This window comes from Microcaecilia unicolor, chromosome 14, assembly GCF_901765095.1.
Source record: "Microcaecilia unicolor chromosome 14, aMicUni1.1, whole genome shotgun sequence".
In the NCBI taxonomy this organism is placed as follows: Eukaryota; Metazoa; Chordata; class Amphibia; order Gymnophiona; family Siphonopidae; genus Microcaecilia; species Microcaecilia unicolor.
Window position 1 is genome coordinate 23,415,663 of NC_044044.1, and position 20,169 is coordinate 23,435,831.

Below are 20,169 nucleotides of genomic sequence, written 5' to 3' on the forward strand. Positions count from 1 at the left end.
CTTAAACGTTTGTCTAATTTGTTTTTCTTGTATAATGAGGTTTTGATGACCCTTTGCATTTGATCAGGTAAAAAGTTGAAGATGGTATGAGCTTGATTTTATAAGAAGAAATAACAAAAGAGAACTGTTTAAGCCTAGTTTATAAAGTCAAAACGAAAAATATCCACAAATCTCTGGTAAATAAATAGAATATAATGTACTTCTAAAACCAGGATCTATAATACCTAAATCAAAATCATACTGATGTATTCAAAAATATTGCCATATTATGTGTATATGTATTTTTTGTTTTGTTTGGAGTACCCTCAGGTATTGCCACTATACTTGGCACTCAGTTGCACTGCTGCGTAGTGGTGTAGCCCTTCTTTCATCGGGTTACTCCTTTTATGTGTATTTAAAACACCATATAAGTGCTAACCGACTGGTATATTCACCCCACTTTCTAAGTGCCTTCTAAACCAGCCTCTTTGTGGAAACCAGCCTTAAATGTAATAGTTTATATAAGCCAGCACCAGTTTTCACCAATGGCAAGATTCTCAAAAATATATCAAACAGCACTTATCTTTATGTTCAATAAACACACAATATGATAAGACTGGAACTACATGAACAACAACTCATTGAATATATTAAACATCAGATGATCCCTAGAGGATTGCGAATTCAAAAGGAACCTAAAATATTTCAGGATAATTCAGCATTTTTGGAATGATGGGCAGCTATATTAAATCGTTGCTCCAGAGATTTGATGTTGTTGGTTGTAGAAACCACCCAGGATATGGTGAAAGAATTACATATTAACATAGATGGGGTTATTACCCAATTACAAATGTTATCTTCAACACCTGATATGACATTTAAACCAGAAGAACAAATAAGTTTGGAATTATCATCTTTAGACCAATATTACCATGCCTTGCGTCAAACCAAACTTTAAACATTTCAGCGTGACCAACAAGATTATGCGATGGGTCCTGTTTATAACTGGTTTCACGTGAAACAGATTCCTCCGCAGGACGTTCAACAAAATATCATTCCAGAAGGTTTTTCTAGTTCCGATGATAGATCTGATAGCGGCCAGTATATGCATGGCCGATGCAGAGGAAGAGGGGGAAGATATCGTGGCCGGGGTGGCCGTCGCAGAGGTAATCACGACCAGCAACAATACTATTATTATCCTCAACATTATCAACATGCACATGTTCCTTCAACATCATTTGTGCAATCTTTTCAGGGTACATCAGCTCCAGTTTCAATTCCACATATAAGTTCTAACACAATTCAGGGCGCTTATCAACCTGTCCAACACAGTATGACCACACCTACAGTTGCGACTACATTTTTAGGTGGACAAGGACCAGTAACCAGATCCAGTCACCTTCGACGTCAAATGTTATAAACATTTCCAACAAACAGTTCACTTCGACACAAATACAAGTACTGGAACGCGGATTATCATTTATACTGACGGTACGACACAATGCTTTCTCTACATGTATAGATTTGGCACGTATTATTCGTAGCTTGCAAGTCAAGTTATATTTTTCAACACAAAAAGATCACACGGGGGACATGTCTATATTTCGTCAAAAATCTAGGTGGATTCAGTATCACCTTTACGCTGATGACTCCCAGATCTACCTCTCCACACCAGTAATCTCGGCAGAAATCCAGTCCAAGGTATCTGCCTGCCTCTCTGACATTGCTACCTGGATGTTTCACCGCCACCTGAAACTCAACATGTCCAAAACTGAACTCCTTATCTTCCCTCCTAAACCAACCTCTCCCTTTCCTCCATTCTCTATTTCTGTTGACAACATGCTCATTCTTCCTGTTTCGTCTGCTCGCAACCTTGGGGTCATCTTCGACTCCTCCCTCTCCTTCTCTGCCCATATTCAACAGATTGCTAAAATCTGTCGTTTCTTCCTTTATAACATCACCAGAATTCACCTTTTCCTTTCTGAACATGTTATCAGAACCCTTATTCAGACTCTCATCACCTCTCGCTTAGACTACTGCAACTTGCTTCTCTCAGGTCTTCCACTCAGCCATTTCGCTCCTCTTCAATCTGTTCAAAACTCTGCCGCACAACTAATATTTCGCCAAAGTCATTATGCCCATATCAGCCCTCTCCTGAAATTACTTCACTGGTTGACGGATTTAGAAAATTTGGAAGGTCGGGAATCAATCAGAAGGAATCATAGTAGACGATTTGTTAATTTTTCTCGATTGGAACGTAAGGCATTAAAAGAATTGCCGGAGGACTCTAGCATTATCATTCGTCATACCGACAAGGGAGGCTTTATTGTGGTTCAGGATAAAGAGTCCTATATCATAGAAGTACAACGCCAGATATTGGACACTAAATATTATCAACTTTTACCCGAGGATCCATGCAAGGCATTACAGATTTCTACTGCGACTATAGTGGATGAAGCATTGAGTGTTGGCTATTTAACAAAAGCAGAATCTCGCTTTTTGAAACCAGTGCAAGTGAGAACGCCAGCATTTTACACTGTGCCTAAAATCCATAAAGACCATAACAATCTGCCCATTTTTAAGACAATTGGCAGAGATTAATCACGTGCCTCCAGAAGCATGGTTAGTCACCTTGGATATAGAATTGTTATGTTCAAACATTCCCCAGGAATCAGCCCTGTCCATTGTGGAACATACAATAAGTACAAGATCTACAGAAGAAAGGATACCATCTGCTTTTTTGTTAGCTTTGGCACAATTAGTGTTAAAAAGCAATTATTTCATGTTTGATTCACAATTGTTCCTCCAAATAAAAGGAGTGGCAATGGGCACAGCGGCTGCTCCCAGTGTGGCGAACCTTTTATGCAAGTCATTTTGAAGAGACACATCAAGTCCCGGTGGTTTACTGATATCGTCCATTGGCACCGTTTCATCGACGATGTTTGTTTTTTTCATTTGGATAGCCACGGAGGATTGTTTATCTCAATGTTTGAGGTGGATAAACGGCAGGGATTCATGCCTAAAATTTACAATGATAAAAAATGTGAGACAAATTGCTTTTTTAGACACCTGAAGTTTGAAGAAAGATGGTAAATTACACACCTCTGTATACCAAAAATCGACAGATCGTAATACCTTGTTATTATTTACAAGTCATCATCCTCACAGATTAAAATGGTCCTTACCCATTGGACAATTTCTACATTTACGTAGAATATACTCTACAGACAGTGCATTTAAACAACAGTCTGTCCAGCTGTCGGCCAAACTTAAAGAACGGGGGGTATTCCATACCCTACATTCGGCAGGCTTATAAGAGAGCATGGCATGCCCACGACCATTATTACTCTTGGACAAACCAAAAGAACAAATGAATAAATTGGTCTGTGTGTTGGGATTTTCAACTTTAGCCCCTCAAGTGGCAGGTTCTTACTTTTCATCTAATTTTCACGCAGCCACTTTGTATTGCATATTCTCGTGGACGCAACTTGAGGGATAATTTGGTACATACCACTGTGACTCATGTTAGTCAATTTTCTGAACAAGAAGCAGTACACCAATCTTGTGGAGAATGTCAGTTCTGTGCTCAGACTATAACCTTAAAAGAATAGACCTATGTGCTTACACAGAAGACTTACAAATTAAGATACAATACAACTTGTTTGTCATCTTTTGTGGTGTATATAATAGTGTGTCCCTGTAATTTATACTATGTAGGATGCACTATTAGACGAATGAAAATTCGATTAACAGAACATAAAAGTCGATTTACAACGCAAACTGTTACTGCCCCTCTAGTAGCTCACTGTTTACAACTTAAACATAAGTTTACAGATCTACGGTGGTTCATCATAGACCATGTTCCAGAATCCCCCACGGTGACCGATCGGGCCACATTTTTGACCCGTTGGGAACAACGGTGGATTTTCACACTACAGACCATTAGCCCTAAAGGCTGGAATGAAAGTATTGAGTGGAATATTATTTATTTATTGCATTTGTACCCCGCGCTTTCCCGCTCATCGCAGGCTCAATGCGGCTTACATAGTAACAAGAGAATACAATCTGTAGTATCAGAATCAACAAAGGAGGTGTGTGATAGGACAAATGAACAAGGAGTAAATGAGATAGAAGAGGTGTGAGAGAAAGGATAGGGATAGGCAAGGAGGTGGAGCGATAAAGGAGAGGTTGGAAGAGCATGGAGGGTAAGAAGGTTGGTTGGAGATATTTTTGAGTTATTATTGATTAGTTGAATTGGTAAATAGATGGGTTACTTATGTTTGCTTACGGTAGGTCAAGTCATTTGGGTAAACCTGTTTGAATAGATGGGTTTTCAATAGTTTCCTAAAGGGAAGATATTCACTAATTGACTGAATGTATCTGGGTAGAGCATTCCAGAGTTGGGATCCCAGGTAGGGGAAGTTAGATGCATGGTAGGTTTTGTACTTTAGTCCTTTGCCATTGGGAAGGTGCAGGTTAAGGTATGATCGTGAAGATGTTGACATGTTTCTGGTCGGAAGGTTTAATAGATTGACCATAATCAAACGTGAACGCCCATCTCCATGGGCGTCTATGTCCAAAAATGTGTACGTGAAGAGACGGGACATACCGTATTTTCGAAAAAAATGGGCGCCCATCTTTTTTTCGATAATACGGTTTGTGCCGGGGAAATGCATCGGGTTTGTGCGGATTTGAGCTGGGTGGTATCGTTTTTCAGTGATAATGGAAACCGAAGGTGCCCACCTTAGTAAAGCACACGCGTAAATGACAATTATGGCCAATTAGTTTTGATAATTTGTCATGACTGGCCAATTATCATGATTAACTGGCATGTTAAACAATTGAAGGGTGTGTGTAGATTAGAAGCACACATAAATCCATACATGTGCCTTCATGTACCGTATATAGAATCCCGGGGATACTTTTATAAAAGCTCATTTCTTCATGTAGATCAGGCTTTATGAAGAGAGCATTTTTATAGATGAACTTTTTTAAAGCATTTCCATGGTAATACATGGTCCGCCCAATATTCAGCTCAAAGTGGTAAGTGGCTTCTGAGCTTCTCACAGCCATGGGCTGAAATGTCCCTGGATATTCAGTTCTGGAGCTTGGCAGATCCCCACATTGAGTAACTATCAGCAATCGCCTAGAGGCTAACCGGACACTGGCCGATATTCACACTGGTTAATTTTAGCAAATAAAGCGCCCATTTTACCAAGTAGGGGTAAAAGGAGCCCTGAGGTCGTATCGGCACATGGGTTTGCTGGCGACCAAGGCCCTTCTTTTACCACCGCCCGGAAAAAGGAAATCCCGGGTGGGGACAGAAATGGTCATATGGTAAACCATATTGAACTCAAGTATGTTTAGGATAATGTGGGGTATAAATATCAAAATAAATAAATAAAATGGTAGGGATGGCTATCATTTGCGATGAAATGTTGTTTCCTAATAATAGGGCACGACATTTAATGAGGGCACATTTTTATTAAGAAGTGTAAACAAAGTGCCAATTCCTGGATTCTATATATGGTGGCCAACTTTGTACACCAAAATTTGGGTGCGATTCCAAGATGAACACAAAAATAAATTGGATAATGAACTCTGAACCTTCAATAACTGAGTGCTAGCAACCAATTTATTTATTTACCGCCTTTTTGAAGGAATTCACTCAAGGCGGTGTACAGTAAGAATAGATCAAACATGAGCAAGAGGCAATTAGAGCAGTAAAAATATTCAAGTAACAATACAAAGTATGGCATGGTATACTACTTGCAATGACAACACTATCCAGCTCATTTTTGAAAGAGAAAGGCGCCCATCTTTCGACACCAATCAGCATAATCCAAAGCATCCCCAACTGCTTTCCGTCACCAGGACGGACAAAGTTCCCAGGGGCGTGTCGGAAGGGTAGCGAAGGTGGGACAGAGGCATGCTCGGGCGTGGTTAAGACTCCTGAAGAAATTGCAGAGTCATGGAATCGGAGGTAGGGTATTATTATGGATTAAGAACTGGTTGAAAGATAGGAAACAGAGAGTAGGATTGCGTGGCCAGTATTCTCAGTGGAGGAGGGTAGTTAGTGGGGTCCCGCAGGGGTCTGTGCTGGGTCCGTTGCTTTTTAATGTATTTATAAATGACCTAGAGATGGGAATAACTAGTGAGGTAATTAAATTCGCCGATGACACAAAATTATTCAGGGTCGTCAAGTCGCAGGAGGAATGTGAACGATTACAGGAGGACCTTGCGAGACTGGGAGAATGGGCGTGCAAGTGGCAGATGAAGTTCAATGTTGACAAGTGCAAAGTGATGCATGTGGGTAAGAGGAACCCGAATTATAGCTACGTCTTACAAGGTTCCGCGTTAGGAGTTACGGATCAAGAAAGGGATCTGGGTGTCGTCGTCAATGATACGCTGAAACCTTCTGCTCAGTGTGCTGCTGCGGCTAGGAAAGCGAATAGAATGTTGGGTGTTATTAGGAAGGGTATGGAGTCCAGGTGTGCGGATGTTATAATGCCGTTGTATCGCTCCATGGTACGACCGCACCTGGAGTATTGTGTTCAGTACTGGTCTCCGTATCTCAAAAAAGATATAGTAGAATTGGAAAAGGTACAGCGAAGGGCGACGAAAATGATAGTGGGGATGGGACGACTTTCCTACGAAGAGAGGCTGAGAAGGCTAGGGCTTTTCAGCTTGGAGAAGAGACGGCTGAGGGGAGATATGATAGAAGTGTATAAAATAATGAGTGGAATGGATCGGGTGGATGTGAAGCGACTGTTCACGCTATCCAAAAATACTAGGACTAGAGGGCATGAGTTGAAGCTACAGTGTGGTAAATTTAAAACGAATCGGAGAAAATTTTTCTTCACCCAACGTGTAATTAGACTCTGGAATTCGTTGCCGGAGAACGTGGTTCGGGCGGTTAGCTTGACGGAGTTTAAAAAGGGGTTAGATAGATTCCTAAAGGACAAGTCCATAGACCGCTATTAAATGGACTTGGAAAAATTCCGCATTTTTAGGTATAACTTGTCTGGAATGTTTTTACGTTTGGGGAGCGTGCCAGGTGCCCTTGACCTGGATTGGCCACTGTCGGTGACAGGATGCTGGGCTAGATGGACCTTTGGTCTTTCCCAGTATGGCACTACTTATGTACTTATGTACTTATGGGTGCCCTCACCCAATAATGGAAAAAAGAAGGGCGTCCACTTTATGTGGTCCCTTTTTTTTCAGGTCCAAGTCCCAAAAAAGTGCCCGAACTGACCAGATGACCACCGGAGGGAATCGAGGATCACCTCCCCTGACTCCCCCAGTGGTCACTAACCCCCTCCCACCCTAATAAAAAACAACTTTCAAAACTGTTTTTGCCAGCCTCTATGCCAGCATCAAATGCCATACTCAGGTCCATGACAGCAGTATACAGGTCCCTGGAGCAGTTTTAGTGGGTTTAGTGGACTTCAGGCAGGCGGACCCAGGCCCATCCCCCCATACCTGTTACACTTGTGGTAGAAAATGGGAGCCCTTCAAAACCCACCACAAACCCACTGTACCCACATGTAGGTGTCCCCTTTCACCCCTTAGCGCTATGGTAGTGGTGTATAGTTGTGGGGAGTGGGGTTTGGGGGGCTCAGCACCCAAGGTAAGGGAGCTATGCACCTGGGATCAATTTGCAAAGTCCACTGTAGTGCCCCCTAGGGTGCCCTGGCATGTGAGGGGACCAGTGCAGTACGAATCCTGGTTCCTCCCATGTCCAAATGCCTTGGATTTATTCATTTTTCAGATGGGAGCCATCGGTTTCTATTATGGGGGAAAACCGAGGTTGCTCATCTCTAAATCCGGAGATCTCAGCACTTAGGTCGAGATTTGAGCGCCCCCAACCGTATTTTCAAAACAAAAGATGGATGCCTATCTCGTTCGATAATACGGTTGGCCCCGCCCCTTCACGGCACCGTTCTCAGAGATGGGCGCCCTTAGAGATGGGTGTCCCCGATCAAAAATGCCCCTCAATATGTAATAGAAAATTATAATTGGTAGTGAAGGGTAAGGCAACGTTGTAACATATAGATGAGTAAGAAAGTAGGAAGAATTTGAAAGTAAGGTGACTGATTTGATATTCCTTGGCACAGAATAAGATTTCCATGGACATCTGGAAGTACACTGTTCTATAAGGTATGGTGTCTAACTCCCATGGTGCGTATCTCAAAAGGGGGCATGACCATGGGTATGTTGGGGACATTCTGAAACGTTGCATGCAGAATTACAGAATATTGCCTAACCATGCCTAGCATTGGCACTGATAGTTACAACAGATTTCAGCAGGCGTAAGTCTGACACCCAAAACGTGGAGCAGGATCCATATTAAACGCTAATCTATATATAGTGTATGTCTATTATACTATAGCGCTTAGCGCTGAACTTTTTGGCACCAATTTTCAGAACCGTTTATTGAATTCCCTTCAAAGCGTGTAAGCTCTTTCCCAATGGTGCACACCTGCAAGATGATTTGCACTGACATGATGATTAACTCATGCACGTGCTACCAGGAATGAGTGCACACTCGTACATAGTATGCACTCTTTAAGAAGACTTCACACTCACATTCTGGACCTAAAAACAAAAGAATGACCTGAAAATGTTCTGGCTGTCCATCCCTACTATCTATCTGCCCCCTTCTTGCTCAATGATTAAAAGAAAAACAGGAAATGATACAAAGAAAACCTAGAATTTTATGAACTTTATAACTGTTTTTACTGAGTAACAGGAATAACCAAGAAAAGAAAAATACTTAATTACTGTTGAATTTTCAGATGGCAGTGATATCTTCTTTCCTTTAATGTTATTTTCTAAAGATGAGATTTCTCAGGGCATTTTTTACTTCTTTATTTCTCATGCTATAAATTAAGGGGTTTAGCATGGGAATGAACACCGTGTACAGAAGGGCAAACATTTTTTCTTCTTCAGGTGAAAACATTGAGCTTGGGCTCATGTAGACGACTGTTACAGTGCCATAGAAAATAAAAACAATGGTTAAGTGGGAGGAGCAGGTAGAGAAGGCTTTGTTTTTCCCTTCAGAAGAACAGATGTTCAGGATGGCTACAATGATAAATACGTAGGATAACAGGGTTAATAGAAACGGGGCAATGGCCATAAAAACCCCTTCAGAAAGTACTAGTATTTCAAAGTTCTGAGTATCACTGCAGGAGAGTTTTAGCAGTGCATTGGGGTCACAGAAGAAATGGTTAATCTCATTGGAGCCACAGAAAGAGTAATGGGATATAACATCTATTAAAGCAATCGTACCAACAATGCTGGTTATCCAGGAAGAAGCTGCAAGTAAAACACAACTCTTTTTGTTCATGAGGAGAGGGTAATGTAGAGGTTTACATATTGCTGCAAAACGATCATAGGCCATGACTGTGAGAAGCCAGAATTCTGTACTTAAAGCAATTATGAATAGGTAAAGCTGTGTCATACATGAAGGAAATGAAATAAAGATCTTCCCCTTTAAAAGGCTTTGTAGCAACGTAGAGACCGTGACTGTGGTGTTCCAAATATCTAGAAAGGACAAGTTGCTGAGGAAGAAGTACATGGGTTTGTGGAGATGATAATCAGAGACCATTAATATTAAGAAGCCAATATTTCCCAGCATAGAGATGACATAGGCTGGTACAACTATTGTGTAAATGAAGACACGGTGTTGAGTTTGGTTAAAGAATCCCAGAATGATGAATCCTGTGGCTGATGTCTTATTGTCTCCCTTTCTGGTTTCCGTGTTCATGATCTGTTTTAAAAAAAAAGAGAAAATTTGCAGCTGAATGAAAAATACCTATATTGCAATATACATGCAATACACATGGGATATACATGGGATCCCATGATGCTATTCTTTGAGTTTCTGCCAGGTACAATCTTGCTACTCTTTGAGATTCTGCATGGAATCTTGCTATTCTTTGGGATTCTGGAATCTTGTTACTCTTTGAGGTTATGGAATCTTCCTACTATTTGGAATTCTGCCAGATTCTTGTTACCTGAATGGACCACTGTTGGAAGCAGGATACTGGGCTAGATGGACCATTGGTCTGAACCAGTATGGCTATTCTTATGTTCTTATAAGGTACATGTAGCTATCAGAGGTTTAAACAAAGGAAAACACTCATCTAGTTTACTTCAAAGTCTATTGGTGCAGTGCAATTGGTTTAAAATCATCTACTTTCTAACATCCATTTAATTTTCACATGTGTTTCTACCTCTTCTTACCCATATCAACTATAGTAGGCAAGAGATTTGAGGTGAAAGTGTGGAGAAAATGAAGACACACAGTTTTGAACCGAGGGCCCTGTTTACCAAGCCAAGGTGTTACGCTAAAAATTAGCATGTGCCAGTGCTAGAGACACCCATAGGAATATATGGGTGTCTCTAATGTTAGTGCATGCTAAAAATATTAGCACACCTTAATAAACAGAGCCCTTAGTTTCTAAGATTTAAAACTGTGCTTGTTTAGTTAATGTGGCATGGAAATGTGAAACAGGGAAAGGAAAGGAGAACTCTGGTCTTCTGAATGGTGGAGGTGTGCAACCCAAAAATGTTCATTTTGTTCAGTTTCCATACAAATAACTGGACTTTTTAGATTGATTTTGTTAAAATTTGTTTTGGTAACAATACTGCTAACAGTACCCTCTCTTTTAGAAAGACTGCAAACTCCTCTGAAAGAGTGTGGATGGTATTCCTGAAGCGTGCATACTGCTTGGAAAGAGTGTGTGCTATTTTGGAAGGTATTCCAAAAGTGTGCACATGCATGCATTATTTACATATGTATACAGAGCACACGTGTGTACCCTATAGGGAAAGATTCTGCATTATTTTGATTTCTTTCCTGTCATTTTAGGCAAAAACGACACTGAGGGCAGTTGTGTAACTGGGCACCAAAATGTGAGCAGGTTAACGCCGCATGCTCATTGCCAATTCTATAATGAAACCTTGGCATCAAGAGTCTGTTATGGAATGATAGCAGAAGTCAGCATTGGTATGCCTAAATTTATGCATGCCCGCTTATGTCAGTGACAGATGAGAGTGGACGCACCTAAGTGTGGCAGGCAATGGTACCCTCTTTTTGAAAGAAAAAAAAGTTTAAAAAGCGGAATAAAGCACCATTTATGTAGGAAAAATTTTTAAATAAATCATATAGAGGGCATAATCGAACTGGGCGCCCATCTCTAAGGACGTCTCGGCGAAGGGGCGGGGCATCCCATATTATCGAAACAAGATGGGCATCCATCTTTCGTTTAGATAATATGGTCGGGGCCGCCCAAATCTCAACATTTAGGTCAACCTAAATGTTGAGATCGCCGACCTTAGAGATGGCTGGCCTCGGTTTTCGCCGATAATAGAAACCGAGGATGGCCATCTCAAAAACGACCATATCCAAGCCCTTTGGTCATGGGAGGAACCAGCATTCGTAGTGCACTGGTCCCCCTGACATGTCAGGACACCAACCGGGCACCCTAAGAGGCACTGCACTGGACTTCATAAAAAAGTCTCAGGTGCATAGCTCCTTTACCTTGTGTGCTGAACCCCTCAACCCCCTCCCCAAACCCACTCCCCACAATTGTGCACCACTACCATAGCCCTTATGGGCGAAAGGGGGCGCCTAGTTGTTGGTACAGTGAGTTTGTGGTGGGTTTTGGAGGGCTCCCATTTACCACCACAGGTGGAAAAGGTAGGGGGGATGGGCATGGGTCTGCCTGCCTGAAGTACACTGCACCCACTAAAAACAGCTCCAGGGACCTACATAGTGCTGTCAGGGAGCTGGGTATGACATTTGAGGCTGGCATATAGGCTGGCACAAAAATGTTTAAAATATTTTTTGGGGTAAGGGCTTTGTTGACCACTGGGGGAGTAAGGGGAGGTGATCCACGATTCCCTCCGGTGGTCATCTGGTCAGTTGGGGCACTTTTTTCAGGCTTGGTCCTAAAAATAAACGGACCAAGTAAAGCCGGCCAAGTGCTCATCAGAGCCAGCCTTCTTTTTTCCATTATCGGCCGAAGCCGGCCATCTCTTAACCACGTCCCCACACCGCCTTCTGTACCCTGCCGACATACCCCCTTTAACTTTGGCCGGCCCTGCAATGGAAAGCAGTTGAAGCAGGCCAAAATTGGATTTCGATTATACTGATGTGACTGGGTTTAAGAGAAGGCCGGCCATCTCCTTTGAAAATAAGCAGGCTTGCCATCTAAGATGAAACCCAAGGCAAAAAAACCCAAAATGTTGAAGTTATCAACATGGGCAATGATTCCTACTTAAGAGTAACATTACACATCATAACTGTAGCCCATGTTGATAACTTCCCTCCTAAGTGACTTGCCCCAGATCACAAGGAGCATAGTAGGATTTAAATTCGGGGTTCCTTGGTTCTCAACTTCCAGTTCTATGCCTACATGCTAACTCAAATGGTCTGTAAATCAGTCAAGAAAAATTAACCCTATATTGTGGACTAGATAATAATTCAGCTCTTCTATTTTCTTTTTAGGTATATGTGTAAATATCTGGACTTCTATTTTATATATAAGTACAATTGCTTGATTTATTACTTTTAATTGCATAAATAAAAAAATAAGAAACTTTGCACAGGAAATCTCACTCAAAATCATCAGCTGAAATTCCTATTTTCAGTTCATTTCACAACATTAACAGTACTTACTCATGAGCTGGAAGTTCTCTTTAGACTGATTCCTGTATCGTTGCTGTAGAAAGTTATGATCAGGTGGTCTTATTTCTGAAATAAAAAGAAAATTTCTAGATTTTAATGCCTGCAGAGTTAGAAAAACCTGAGATAGATCTTGTCAAATATTCAACATGTCAGATTTTGATGTTAACTTAACACATGTTGAAATGACTCAGTTAAGTAGACAATAGCTTGAAGGGATGATTCTTCTGACATGAAGATGGGCAGAGAGAATCACATTTGAAAAACCATGTTCTAGATGACTACATTTTAAATCTGCTTTACCAAACGGTTCCAGAATTTCAATCGCTTATTTCGATCTTCATTTTGCTTTCTGACAAAGAACAAAGTACTCTTAGATAGGGGAAATGTATTTTATGTTATGGTTAAAGAATAATTTTGAAATCAGAATCATGGATTTGGTCAAGAAATATAAACCGTTGCATTTCATACTGAGCACAATCCTGTAATGATTATAATCCACCCAATACTGGTCTGAGATAAAGCATGTTTATAATTTCAGATCTTTGTGACTTGCCGACTGTTCTTATTTTGGATCGGAGTAAAGTTAGAACAGTCGGCGAGTCAGTAAGAGCAATCTAAGAGGGGGTTATCCATGAGAAAGCTGCACGACGGCGAAACATGTGCTATGTCAGATGAAAAAACCCTCCTATAGCCAAAAACATCATGGACAAGTTAATACATCTCTGTAAAATATTAACTTGAAGGTTGCAATTTAAAGTATAAGATAGAAGAAAAGAAAAAAGCGTATGAAACTTACGCAAATAAAAAAAAAAGAAAAAATAAATAAATAGAAAGACCGGTGACGATATGGCGCATGTTTAAGTGACACTGAAAACAAACAGGTCGCTTCTGCCCATGCTGAGGTCTTTGATAAAAAAAGAAAAAATCAAAGTATATTGAAGCTGAGTAGGAACAGATTGGGTGAAAAACTACTACTACTAATAACCATTTCTATAGTGCTACTAGATTTACACAGTGTTGTACGAGTTCTATACAGGTACTTTCTCTGCCCCCAGAGAGCTTAAAATCTGAGCTTTTGTAACCAGGGTAATGGAGGGTTAAGGAAATTGTCCAAGATTACAAGGAGCTACAGGGGGAATTGAATCCAGGTTGTTAGACTCAAAGCCTATTGTACTAACCATTAGGCTACTCCTCCGTTGTCCATCTACTGCATGTTCCATTCATCATCAATGAGACAAGCACGGTAGTGAATTTCATCTTAGCTTGAGCTGTGGAACTAAATAAAATCCAAGTGCATGGCTTTAAGAACAGAAAATAAGCAAAGAAAAAGTGTGAACTGACTTGCGATGTTCAGTTATGGCACACAGTTGCTTCTTCATTAATAATGTCTGGATTTGGAATAAACTAGATTATAAATATAGTCAAAGCTTCTGGGACATGATGGTTTGGGAATGAAGAATTCAATGAATATTTTCATTGTTTGCTTAAAAGTTTGTCTAATTTGTTTTTCTTGCTAATGAGGTTTTGATGACCCTTTGCATTTGATCAGGTAAAAAAAAAGTTGAAGATGGTATGAGCTTGATTTTATAAGAAGAAATAACAAAAGAGAACTGTTTAAGTCTAGTTTATAAAGTCAACAGAAGTGCCTGTGGTCTTTTAGATAATGGTAGCCTAGAATCATTGCCCACGGCACAAAATGTTGTAGCATAAATTTATGCCTGGTCGGGGAAAAAAAGGTGTAAATGGGTGTGTACCGAAAAATTTATAAAATATATGTCTAGACCTCCTCCATGTAGATCGGGTATGTTTATTTATTTATTTATTTACATTTTCTATACCACTTTTGCTAGCTTGCAGATCAAAGCAGTTTGCAATCTAAAATCGGCAAAGAGGGGAAAGGAGCTAGATAATACTTACCTGATATTCTGAATGTTTTCTTTATAAACCTGATTGCTTAATTCTATTATGTTATCCATGTTCTTTATGTAATACCAATTGTATCTTTTAATCTGGAATGGCGAATACCATGACGGAACATTGTAAGCCACATTGAGCCTGCAAATAGGTGGGAAAATATGGGATACAAATGCAATAAATAAATCATATGACAGGAAAGAGGAATCCTACCCTTAGAAACCAAACAGGCCTAAAAACATAGCAGACAGAATTGAAAGCAGAAGAACAGAGCAGAAAGGGAGGGAGAAGGCCTGGGTACATAGGGCTAGATTTTTTACATGGTGCCTAGCATAGGCGCCCTGTATAAGAGACTTGGGCAGGCTAAGCCTCCCTAGCCCAACCTTCCCCTTGCTGCTACCCCGCCTGCCCCCCAAACGCTGGGCTGCCTGGCACTGCAGCCAAGCAGCTCTCGGAAGTCTCCTCCGATCCTTCCCACCCTCAGCTGAGGTTCCTGATGACAGCCCTCCTCTCTCCATTCCCCCCCCCCCCCCGGCGCGTGTTTAACTGCTTTACTTACTGGCAGCGAGTGGCGACGGCAGTGATGAAGAAGAAAACACTGCGGGCTCCTCCAGCTTCTCCCTTCCCTCACACGTGCCTCGCCTTCTGCGATGACGTATTTCCCGTTTCCGCGAGGGCGGGACACTGTGTGAGGGAAGAGAAGGGAGAAGCTGGAGGAGCCCGCAGTGCTTTCTTCTTCATCACTGCCATCACCACTTGCTGCCAGTAAGTAAAACAGTTAAACACGCGCCGGGGGAGGGGGGGGCAGGGGCACGGGAACGGAGAGAGGAGGGCTGTCAGTGGAATGAAATGTCCATAACAGAGCATCATTCATCAACAGAAAAAAGGTAGATGTGCATAAAATTCAGTATAAAACTGGCACAGAAAAAGAATTTTGAGTCTGCGAGAGACCAGATGTAAAGTGGGTTTGAATACTATAAAACCTATTTTTATCCCATACATTTTTGCTACTACTACTACTATTTAGCATTTCTATAGCGTTACAAGGCGTACGCAGCGCTGCACAAACATAGAAGAAAGACAGTCCCTGCTCAAAGAGCTTACAATCTAGTAGACAAAAAATAAAGCAAACAAATCAATTAATGTGTAGAAGAAAGAGGAGAGGAGGGTAGGTGGAGGCGAGTGGATACAAGTGGTTACGAGTCAAAAGCAATGTTAAAGAGGTGGGCTTTCAGTCTAGATTTAAAGGTGGCCAAGGATGGGGCAAGACGTAGTGGCTCAGGAAGTTTATTCCAGGCATAGGGTGCAGCGAGACAGAAGGCACGAAGTCTAGAGTTGGCAGTAGTGGAGAAGGGAACAGATAAGAAGGATTTATCCATGGAGCGGAGCGCACGGGAAGGGGTGTAGGGAAGGATGAGTTTGGAGAGATACTGGGGAGCAGCAGAGTGAGTACATTTATAGGTTAGTAGAAGAAGTTTGAACAGGATGCGAAAACAGATAGGGGGCCAGTGAAGCGACTTGAGGACAGGGGTAGTATGAGTAAAGCGACCCTGGCGGAAGACAATGGAATCATTTTACTTCGTACCTATCAAAGATATGGGAACATTAACTAATTGTGATACAATTCATTAATAATCAAATAATGAATGTATTGTCTTGTGTTTCAGTGATTTCATATCCATACTGGGCTCAGTACATCTGGATCTTACAATTTCACAGCAGGATCCACTAAAATTAAAGTTCTAAGGGTGACATACAAATTAATTTTGTTCTAAATACAGCTTGTTTCTGGATTAATATGACCACTGCAAAATCAGAACGTTAGTTTTATACACTTTGTACGATTCATCCAGTCTGCCCAACAAGATAAACTCATGTGTGCTACTTTATATGTATACCTGATCTTGATGTTTTGCAGTTGAATGATTGTGGTTAGTATATGCTTTGAGCAACCACTTTATTCTTTGAAATATGATACATATCTAATATCTAAATTTAATAAAAGGTATTAATTGTGACTATTTTATTTTTACTTTTTTTTCTGTGTGTTGTCAGACAATGTAAGCTCCGCCCCTGGCCCCACCCCATTTAGCCTCCCCAAACAGTTGGACTACCGACCGCCTATGGTGCCTAGAATCAAGGCGTGCCTGATAGAGACGCCAAGGAGTATTCTCTAACACGTGCCTAAATTCAGATGAGGTATATAGAATACGCTAGAGCCGAGTGGACACACTTAAATTTAGGTGCATCCATTTATGCAAGTGAAAAGCTGGTGTAAATACGTGCTTTTTAATCTATGCACACTGGCCCAAATTCTGTCACCGCACACGTAGATGTGATTGATAGGCCCAGCACAACCACAGTCCTCCCATGACTATGCTCCCTATTTGGCTGCACATATTAGAATTTGCATGTGCCGCTTTACAGAATACGCTTAGTAAAGCACACGCGTAAATGACAATTATGGCCAATTAGTTTTGATAATTTGTCATTACTGGCCAATTATCATGATTAACTGGTACGTTAAACAATTGAAGGGTATGTGTAGATTAGAAGCACACACAAATCCATACATGTGCCTCAATGTACCATATATAGAATCCCGGGGATACTTTTATAAAAGCTCATTTCTTCATTTAGATCAGGCTTTATGAAGAGAGCATTTTTATAGATGGAGAGAACATTTTAAAAGCATTTCCATGGGTAATACATGGTCCGCCCAATATTCGGCTCAAAGTGGTAAGTGGCTTCTGAGCTTCTCACAGCCACGGGCTGAAATGTCCCTGGAAATTCAGTTCTGGAGCTTGGCAGATCCCCGCATTGAGTAAGTATCAGCAATCACCTGGAGGCTAACCGGACACTGAACGATATTCACACTGCTGCCTGGTTAATTTTAGCATATAAAGCACCATTTTACCAAGTAGGGGTAGAAGGAGCCCTGTGGTAGTATCAACACATGGGTTTGCTGTGGACCGAGGCCCTTCTTTTACCACCGCCCGAAAAAAGAAAATCCCGGGCGGGGACAGAATTGGTCATATGGTAAGCCATATTGAACTCAAGTATGTTTAGGATAATGTGGGGTATAAATATCAAAATAAATAAATCAAATGGTAGGGATGGCTATCATTTGCGATGAAATGTTGTTTCCTAATAATAGGGCATGGCATGTAATGAGGGCACATTTTTATTAAGAAGTGTAAACAATGTGCAAATTCCTGGATTCTACATATGGTGCCCAACTTAGTACACCATAGTTTGGGTGCGATTCCAAGATGCACATAGAACTAAATTGGATAATGAACGCTGAACCTTCAATAACTGAGTGCTAGCAACCAATTTATTTATTTATTAGGATTTATTTACCGCCTTTTTGAAGGAATTCACTCAAGGCGGTGTACAGTAAGAATAGATAAAACATGAGCAATAGGCAATTACAGCAGTAAAAATATTCAAGTAACAATACAAAGTATGGCATGGTATACTACTTCTCTATTTTTCCTATAATTGGGTACCTTGGTTTACTATATTCTATAACAACCTATTCCCAAGGACTATCGTATCTGGTGAATCAGACCTCCAATGCTGAAGTGTATTTATATATCAAAATGACCTCAATACCTCCACCCCTGGTCTAACACCAATTGGTGAAACAGAACCTTTATGTAAAGGATACCAGGGATTCTGTGGGGTTATTTCTTATCATAGGTCATAATTTTAATTAAAGTTAAAATACTTAATTTATTACTTAATCAAAAAACTTGTTTGTTTGCATTGGCTGACCTGAATCAGCACATACTCTTACATCTTACATAAAAGTATCTTAATCACAATGTTTACACGGAGTCTCATTATCTCTATACCTTCAATTTTTGTTATTCCTATCTATCCACCTTTTCCTTCTGTCTCATGAAAGGTTACACTTAACTGAATTGTGTTTAATCTTCTCCAGCCGGCTGGTGCCTATTCATGAGTCCTTGAAGTTTGTGGTAGTGCTTTCTCCGGTATGCAGATCCTTCGTCGCTCCGTTCTTATTTATCTTTCATTGTGTCTTTCATCTTAATTTTCCAACTCTGTTGACAAGAACGTCTTGTTTCGCGATAATAATCGCTGCTTCAGGAACTTCTTTACTTGTATTTTTTACTTTCAATTCTGATGTTACCGTGCACAAAATGGCCGCGGTTTTTTATATGACGCCCATTGAGTCCTTCTCCAATCCCTTTGTTTCATTCATTTAAAGGGGCCGCTAGTAGAATGCCTTCCATTCTACATTCTTATTTAGTCCTCTGGGCATAGTTGTTTTAAACTGATAAATCAGCCGTTGTTCCCGCTGCCAAAGTTGTTGTTTAATATCCCCCCCTCTCTTACCCTTACTGATCACTTCCAACACAATAAATTGCATTTGCTCAAAAGAATGACCCTTCTCTGCACAGTGCTGTGCCATAGGTGCTTCTAATTTCTTATGCACTATTCCATGTTTATGTTCTATTATGCGTGTTTTGAATTTTCTTGAAGTATGTCCTATATAGATCTTACTGCATGGACATCTACTTGCGTATACTACATTCTCTGTCTCACAAGTCGCTTGGCCTCTCACTGTGATCATTTGTTGTCCATGTTCCCATTCTAGAATGGATCCTTCTAAAATATTTGGACAAATACTACATCTATCACATTTCTTTTGGATGCCTGTAATTGTCTGTCCTTTTGTCCATACGTCTGATCTACAAAGAGTGTCTTGCAGATTCGTGTTCCTCTTGTATGAAACCATCAATCTTTTGTCTTTAAATTCATTCTGTGTTTGCAGTATGCCCCAATGTTTTTTTAATATTTTTGTTATCTTATCTGATTCTTTGTATATTGAAATATACAATTAATTTGTGGCTCCTCTGTCTTTTCTCTAGGTTGTAATAACCATTCTCTGTCATTAAACCTTGCTCTTTTTTGAGCCCGTTTTATTTCTTTGTTGGGGTAACCTCTTTCTTGAAATTTACTCTTCAAAATCTCTGATTTTTCCACATATTTCTGAGTGGAATCACATATTCTTCTATATCGTATGAATTGCGAAAAAGGTAAACTCCCTATCAGATGTTTAGGATGCATACTGTCATATGCCCAGAGGACTAAATAAGAATGTAGAATGGAAGGAATTCTACTAGCGGCCCCTTTAAATGAATGAAACAAAGGGATTGGAGGAGGACTCAATGGGCGTCATATAAAAAACCGCGGCCATTTTGTGCACGGTAACATCAGAATTGAAAGTAAAAAATACAAGTAAAGAAGTTCCTGAAGCAGCGATTATTATCGCGAAACAAGACGTTCTTGTCAACAGAGTTGGAAAATTAAGATGAAAGACACAATGAAAGATAAATAAGAACGGAGCGACGAAGGATCTGCATACCGGAGAAAGCACTACCACAAACTTCAAGGACTCATGAATAGGCACCAGCCGGCTGGAGAAGATTAAACACAATTCAGTTAAGTGTAACCTTTCATGAGACAGAAGGAAAAGGTGGATAGATAGGAATAACAAAAATTGAAGGTATAGAGATAATGAGACTCCGTGTAAACATTGTGATTAA

At 40.6% G+C, this 20,169-nt stretch overlaps 1 protein-coding gene across 1 annotated transcript; it reads right to left on the bottom strand.

Moving 5' to 3' along the window:
* Positions 1-8,806: 8,806 nt before the first annotated feature.
* Positions 8,807-9,748, bottom strand: LOC115457066 (olfactory receptor 1019-like). The gene has a single exon (XM_030186490.1). The coding sequence runs from the start codon at positions 9,746-9,748 to the stop codon at positions 8,807-8,809; it is 942 nt and encodes a 313-aa protein (XP_030042350.1).
* Between the last annotated feature and the right edge of the window lie 10,421 nt (positions 9,749-20,169).